Source organism: Paramacrobiotus metropolitanus, unplaced genomic scaffold (genome assembly GCF_019649055.1).
Source record: "Paramacrobiotus metropolitanus isolate TYO unplaced genomic scaffold, Prichtersi_v1.0 Parri_scaffold0000212, whole genome shotgun sequence".
Lineage (NCBI taxonomy): Eukaryota > Metazoa > Tardigrada > Eutardigrada > Parachela > Macrobiotidae > Paramacrobiotus > Paramacrobiotus metropolitanus.
This window is the reverse complement of record NW_026570432.1, coordinates 53,834-61,263: the sequence shown is the minus strand read 5'-3', so window position 1 is coordinate 61,263 and position 7,430 is coordinate 53,834. Positions and strand designations below refer to the sequence as shown.

At 43.9% G+C, this 7,430-nt stretch overlaps 2 protein-coding genes across 8 annotated transcripts; both read left to right on the top strand.

Annotated features, from left to right (window-relative positions):
* Positions 1–188: 188 nt before the first annotated feature.
* LOC129601080 (F-box only protein 7-like) lies at positions 189–2,554 on the top strand. The gene is made up of 4 exons (XM_055499797.1): positions 189–407; positions 783–1,167; positions 1,875–2,107; positions 2,195–2,554. The coding sequence occupies exons 1-4, from the start codon at positions 378–380 to the stop codon at positions 2,351–2,353; spliced, it is 807 nt and encodes a 268-aa protein (XP_055355772.1). The 5' UTR covers positions 189–377; the 3' UTR covers positions 2,354–2,554.
* Positions 2,555–4,417: 1,863 nt separating this feature from the next.
* Positions 4,418–7,027, top strand: LOC129601082 (uncharacterized). 7 transcript variants are annotated; one of them, XM_055499805.1, is made up of 6 exons: positions 4,418–4,609; positions 4,791–4,892; positions 5,152–5,323; positions 5,623–5,888; positions 5,972–6,044; positions 6,159–7,027. In XM_055499805.1, the coding sequence occupies exons 4-6, from the start codon at positions 5,631–5,633 to the stop codon at positions 6,737–6,739; spliced, it is 912 nt and encodes a 303-aa protein (XP_055355780.1). In that variant the 5' UTR covers positions 4,418–4,609; positions 4,791–4,892; positions 5,152–5,323; positions 5,623–5,630; the 3' UTR covers positions 6,740–7,027. The 7 variants fall into 7 exon arrangements, with proteins under 7 accessions (XP_055355780.1, XP_055355778.1, XP_055355779.1 ...); XM_055499803.1 differs by having other exon boundaries at positions 5,152–5,335; positions 5,709–5,888; XM_055499804.1 differs by having other exon boundaries at positions 5,152–5,335.
* Positions 7,028–7,430: the final 403 nt, after the last annotated feature.

The following is a 7,430-nucleotide window of genomic DNA, read 5'->3' as shown; positions in this document are numbered from 1 at the left end:
CTCGAGTATCGACTGTATCTTTAAGTTGCTGTCTGGAGTCACCCGTGCCCAGGTGTGAACCATTTCCTCACGGATCTCATGGAAGACCACACCTCTGAATCCGCGGGCATGTCCCCGGAGCGTTCCGATATCGGCGCGGACGCCGAGCGCCGTCCCAGTGATGCCAGCACGGTATCCAGCAGCTCTGATGATGCCCTGATCTTCTGCCGTCCCCACATCGTTCTCGATCCCGATGAGCCGAATCGTCTGCGCTGGCTGATGGAGAGCACGTTCGACTGGGTGCCCAACACGTTTCAGCGCGCCTGGGAGGATCTGATTGAGGAGCGTAAGGGAATATCAGTGTCCTGGATGGATACGTGTTCGCCGTGGATGTGTTGATGTGGGAAGAGGGCTTTCAGAAAATCAAGGTAAGTTGGTCACTGGGCGCTGTATTGAATTAATTGGTAATTTTTATTTAGCGACATTGAAAACAGGGACTATTCGTTTAGATACTATAAAGTTGTTTTTTTAACTCTTGAAGCAGTTTAAAAGACTTAAGTTTTCTTTTGGTTCCGAATAAATTAAACTCAGTAATTGGTTCTGTAGAAAGTTCTCTGTAAATTATAACTGGATCAGTTAATTCTGATTTCGCTGGATTCAGTTAATAATGTTGACTATTCGTTGGTCCTTTTTGTCTGAAACATGTGATACATGATTGGTACAACATCCATTAAATCTTTAATCAGTAAGTAAAATAATAATCGTTTGTGATTCGTTTGCTGTACATTTTTGCTATGCTTTAGGTGGAGGATTCAGAAACGGATACGCGTTTCGTGCGGCGTTCCTTCTACTCGCATCTCTCTAACCCGGCTCCCTCTGCGCCCTATTCCTGCCTGCTGGTCTTCACGACGGTGATGAGTGGGCAAGCCAAGGGTGTGATGATCCAGTCGGTGGTGGCGGAGCGCTTCAAGCACGCCCAGGAGACGGTGGACAGCTCCGGGAGGATCCGCTCGCCGGACGTGCCGCCGCCGTCCCTGAAGATCCCCCTGGCCGCCCGGCACTGGATCAGTAACGCGTACAGTGGATCGCTGCGGAATAATGTGGTGGAGATGTACCGGGATCTGCATCTGCTGGCGCGGCAGGTCAAGGATGCGATTGTCCATCCCCTGAAAGCCATAATAGCACATGGTAAGAAGATTGAAGATTGAGAATATTTGGGATAGTCATAGGTTGTTTGTGGTATTCCCCGTGCAACCATTCGGGTTAGGCAAGTGAATCTTAAAAATTTCCTGGATTTTTTGTTCGTAATTTTGTAATTTCCTGGATTTTTTGTACGTTATTTTTCGGCATATGCAGATTTGAGCGGCGTTTTGTCGTTTTCACGGGACTGATTGCTGCGATTTGATTTTCCATGTAGTATGCGGTCAGCAATAGGCGCTTATATGAGTACTGCGTCAGAATTTTTTTTAGAGTAGTTTGTTGTCTGTTTATTAAAATAACAGTGTATTTTAACGTGCTAATTTTTCTAGTTTTTACTGGTTATTGTAAATTTATTACAATACTAATTTTGATATTCGAAGAGTAAATTCGAACAGACTGGCAGTGGTCATCCGTTCAAAGATTATAACAACCCTAGTGAAAAGATTTCAGCCGCCGTAAAATTTATTTGCACGATACTGTAGACGGGGAAAACATTCACTGTACTGTATTATCACGTTTATGATTTTGATGTTCGGTTACATGCTTAACTGTATACACGGTTTCATATGCTTGCTTTCTCTCCGTTTCTTGTATTGAAAATTTACTGAGCAGATCATCGAATATTGGTTTAATGTAGCCAGATGTGGCTGTTTAAGTGCATGCAGGACTTATCGCTAAGTCTGGCTTCCTTGCAGGTCTGGATCCGCCTCTCCTGGTGGGATTAGAAGCCCTCCCGATGGAGGTCCTGGAGCGACTGGCCCACACGCTGCCCACCAGCGAAGCCATGCGTCTGGCCCGCACCTGCAAACGCCTCTTCTCCATCGTCGACCGGGAACGCCTGTGGCGTGCGTATCTGCTGCGGGATTTCAAGGGATTTGCCACGTTCACCGAGGAGGAGATCAAGCGGTTTCATGGTTCCTGGAAAGAGGTGAAGAAATAGATTGTCGGTGATACGCACCGTAAGAGGAAATCATCCCGGTTGTTGACATTTCATGTGGTGTTGTGTTACTTGCAGTGTTATGAAGCGGAGACCAAACGGCGCAACTCGGCCAAAGCGGAACAGATGCGCCGCTATGCCGGATATACCCGGCTGATGCCGTACTTTCCCCTCTCGCAGATGCATTTCGCCTATCCCGCCGCGCCACCGGGATTCGATGATGATGATTTTTTCTAAATGGGAGTAAATGGCAGTTATGTTGTATCAGATTCTGGCTTGTTTTCGGTGATGGTTATACGGCTTATAGCGAATAGTTTTCTACGTGGATGTGCTGATTTCGGTGTAGTGTTTCGGTGTCTACAGAGTACGGGAAGGACATTGCGACAGCCTGACAGAAATGATTAAAACATGGATGGATGAAATGCGAGTTTTTCTGATAATAAAGAAAATAATGTACGAATACCTGTGATCGTATATCTTTGGACGGGAAAGAAAAAAACACCGTCTTTTTCTGAACTGTAGTATTCTAAGAATACTAAGAATAAGAATACTGTAAGAATACTGTTCTTACAACGACAGCAGGTATTTACAGTGATGTGATTCGTGCTGTACAGATACTTCTACATATTTGTTAAGTCTGAAGTACTTTGACATTTCTCTACAATTGCTTACTTATAGAAGTTACAGTTTACAGTTGAAACAATTGCTCACCGGCACTATATTGTGTTGCAGCGAGCAGTAGTTCTTTAGGTAAGTTACCACTGTGGTCGTGTTTATCGCACAATGATCGCGCACAGCGCATGGTGAAGTGCGGCACCCCGTTTGGGATTTCACGTGAACAACTGCTGTCTGCTGCAGCCGTTTGCAGCATACATACTGTCGATGTGCAATTATTCGAACTGTAAAGTGTAAGTGAGCAATTGTTGAGAAATGTCAAAGGGCAGAAAGCGCAGTTCGTTTGCCAGCTGTTGCGTTTTGGTGTTCGTTCTCCTGATTCTGAATTTTCTCCTGATGCGGTAATCCGACAACAGTACCGAAGCCGAATTTGTAACTATCCTGTTCAGAAAGCAAAATACTCCGAGTGGTTTTTCCAAGGCCGATTGGGTGCTGTTTAAGTCCGCAGTTCTACACATCCTGTCGTTCGCTGAAAAATACTGCGCTTTTCAAATTTCCAAAGCGTGACCTTTCGCTGCAGTAGTCCGGCAGCCGATACGAATTTTGTTTTCGCTAAGAAGAACCACGTTTTATCGTTTGCTAACACATCCATTACAAATACTCGCATTAAAAATCCGATTTAACACCCCGGAAAGTTTACAGTTTCTGTGAATGAGTTTATGATGTGGATGAATGAATCGCAAAACGGCAACATGATCAATAGTGTAGAACAGTACAGTACTCCGTACTCGTACAACTAAGTAATGGTGCTGCTGCTGTACTCGTGTAACTAATGCTAACAACTACGGCAAATCTGAAACGCGAAAATACGGTAGATGCGCCTCTACTTCTACTGCCGGTGTATGCAGCACTTCGGCGTGTGTTCCCTTCGCTATGTTCACAATATGGATTCGCGTAACGGCCACCAGGACAGACGGATTTCCGAGGTTGTTCCAGAGGACACAGCTTTTAAAAATTTGATTTCTTGAGATTTATTGTTTTAAAACTAGCTTGCGCACGAGATCAATGAAAATTTAATCGGTATATCAGCAAGCACGCTGTTAGCGACGGGTAGAGGATGCAGAGAAATCTAACATAAATTAGGATTCTGGTCTTCTGAGACAGCATTCGCTCAATCTTAAAGTAATGCAGTCGACCTATGAATGTACATTAAATTTCCATCTTTGTAATAAACAACAGTATGTAATTACAAAGTTGAAAGTACAATATTATGCAATATTGTAGTACTGTACTGTACTATCACTATTTCAAGTCGGGAGTTTCGTCCTTCTTGACTTTGGCCCGCATTGTTTAATAATTCATGATCCCCCCTAAGACGCTACGCGTATTTCTTTCGTCATATTAATAAACAATAATAATTGAAGTATCTAGTCGGTAGACCCGCGTATTCAGTCTTTTGCAACCGTGAACAGGAATCACGCAAAGCCACCTATTACGCAAACAGAAACAATGATGAAAAATATTGTCAACGTAAACGTGGAACCCGATAACCCATGCACAAGAGATAAAATTCCCACCTTTAGATTAGCTCTTGTATTAGTCCGGAAGTAGCGAATTCGTCAGCTTACACTACTCGTAAGCATTTCATATCTACAGATTATTATATCCGCTGATTACAAACTTGCTTTGACATATTTTTGGCTCAGTTTTGTTTTCGGTATTTAAGTTATAGTGTGCAAAGTGAGTGATCTCATATCCACATCCCTACAACCGGAATTATCCCACTGAATTTTGTAAATTTTCAAAACTATAGTGATTCTTATTAAATGGCATCATGGCAAGAGCATCGTCGGGCCTGTACTCGCAGGTTTATTTTAGGTAAGTACCGTATCTGTACATGCAGACATTTAGTGTATGCTGTGTATCTGCTACCTAGTATGTAGTCGTATACAGTTACTTCAAGTAGTAACCGAACAGTAAAATGTGGGAAATCGACAAAAACGTCCGCACAAATTTACCGTTCCCACTTAACCCAGGATACTCGTACTTTTTGCGCTAGGGTGACATAGCCGCAAGACAAAAGTGCATCCGCCACATCTTTTGGTCGTTACATGGCACTGGGGAGAAATGTCCAGTTACGGTTGGCCGGAGCTGTATAAACGTATGTCGTATAGTTATGAAGTATTAGCCCGTGTTGCCGCCCACCTTAAAACAGCACTTTAAGAGGCGTTCGAAGCGGGAGAGGTTTTGAAAGAAATGAATACTATCTGGCCGGGTTTTTGCCTACGGGCTTTCAGAATATAATATTGGTTTTGGTTAGTCTTTTCTGGTTTGCGGACTCTGGGTCACTGGGGTATCCCATTCGTGGCAATACAGATCTGAATTTGGATACTACCTTCAGTTGGCGTATTTTTTCACAGTTGTAGTATTGCTGCAATCCTGGACAGTTGTGGTGCAAGCACAAATCTCTTGCCAGTTCGTGGGCACCTTCTGTGGATGGACGCCGACTCCAGCTCAGATATGGCAGGTGACCCAGACCAGCTGCAACGGGTCCACTACCGCCAAGCCGCCTGTTTCCGTTTAGCATACAGAGTATATTACGAAGTAATATAACCTACTAGATCACCCGACCCGCATTATAAATGCTTCTATCCCTGTTAATTACTGTCTTGTACGGTACCGTACGATAATATAAGAGCAGAAACTATATAGTTAGAACTAGGTGTGCGTATCGACTAGGAAGCCTCCTGGCATACTTTTAACTTGTCCATATCTATGTGAATTAACGATAATGCTTACACGTTGTACAAATTGTACGTAGTAAGTTGCGAGTAATCCGAATACGGTATAACAAAGGTAGGACAGTTGTTGTGTACGCTACGTATGTACAGGGCAATGGATGGCTGCTGCGAATAGTCCCAGCGGTGATGAGATTTTCGCCGAGCTGCTCTCGCAAGAAATCTACTTGACATTCCAGGCAACGCTGACGTTTCGCGTGCATCAGCAGACATTTGGCACCAGTAACAATCCGCATATTCAACTAAATGTGGTACCATCGGATGGAACACCGGAAGTGAGGATCTTTAGCAAAAACGATCAGTTCACCTGGTCCAATCCTGTTGTGATCACCGTGGAGCCGCGTACCACTGCTTTCCGGGTACGATACTACTGGTGAACTAAGAATGCATATATACAGTACAAGCATATTCTAATCGTTGATCCTGCATTACCATTTTGCAGTTAAAGTTTCGCCTGAAAGTGCGGAGTCGCACGTTTTGGGCGGGTTTGAATAATATTGTCCTGCAGGACGAAGGTGAGTAGTACTACAGCCGTACTACGATCATGGATCATGAGTGGTTTGCATATCAGCTACAGTACTTCGGGAAACTAACTGAATTAGGGCATGATGTGATGTTGCCGCATGCAGGTTTAATGGAATTTAGTACGTGGACAGCTGCCACGAAAACGCCACCAACTCATTCGCCTACAGACACATCAAGAACAACATCCATCGAGACCGAGGTAACGTATATGTCCATGAGGACCTCAACCGCTAGAACATCCCGTTCTTCCACACCAACCCTTGCCTTAACTACAACATCACTACCTCTTACACCGCCGGCGACCCCGCAACCTGCCAGCAGATGCGAGATCGGTCCAGCTATTATTAGCCGTTGCGCGAAAGGTGTGATCACGCTCTCCACAATGGATTTCCGCAACAGCGACGCCATGGAAGCGGTGTTCCTGGGAGACAATACATTTCCCTGTCGAAACCATTTGCGAAATATGCACATGTGGTTACTGGAAAGCGAAAGTGGCACACGAGCGGTCGACCCTTTCCTGCCGACAGTAGTAACCTGCCGAAATGGTCAACCGGATTTCAGTGAACGCAATCCCGATGCGACAGAATCGATGCGGCTGGCATTCCGCATTGTCTCGGTAGATTTTACGTGTCGTGACCTCTTCGTTCGTTACCTCGAACGAATTGCTTTACTAGTTAAAAACTAACAATGAAACCAATGTCAAGAGTTTGTGCAAGCTAAAACAAGGATAGCGATAGCGAAATTCTTGGTGCTTCCCGAAATTGAGAACATTATTGTTTGTTGTTATTATTACCGAACGAGAGCAGACGAACTCAACAGAAACTTTCGCAAAGACCAAAATGAACTATTTACGATTCACTATCTTTTTTCCCTAAATATTCACATCGGAAAGCTTTTTTTCAAAAGGTTTATCACATGTACAACTTACACAACTTACGACTCTGTTTTCTCGTTCATTATACCAAGAACTTACTATAGCTATGTAGACAACTTACTCTGTACCAAGAACTTCCTAACTTACTTACTCTCACACTATAGTAAGTAATTGTTTATACCCATACAGACTAGGCAAAATTTCTTCGGTAGCACTAGTGTGCACCGCGCACTGCAAGATTATCAGTTACAGCCCTTACATTTGAGTTGGATAAGTCTAAAAAATTTGTTTTACTTCCATTACTGTAATTTCACCTCACCGATGCAGCGGAATCCATGCGGCTGTCCTTTACATTGTCTCGGTAGATTTCACCTGTCGTGACCTTTTCTGCGATTTTTGGAGGAAATCGCATTGTCAGTTAATATGTGCTGACAACAAAAACATCATTTGCAAGCATTTAGCAGTAAGGCCGTTCTATTACGCGTAGGGTCTTCTAATCTTC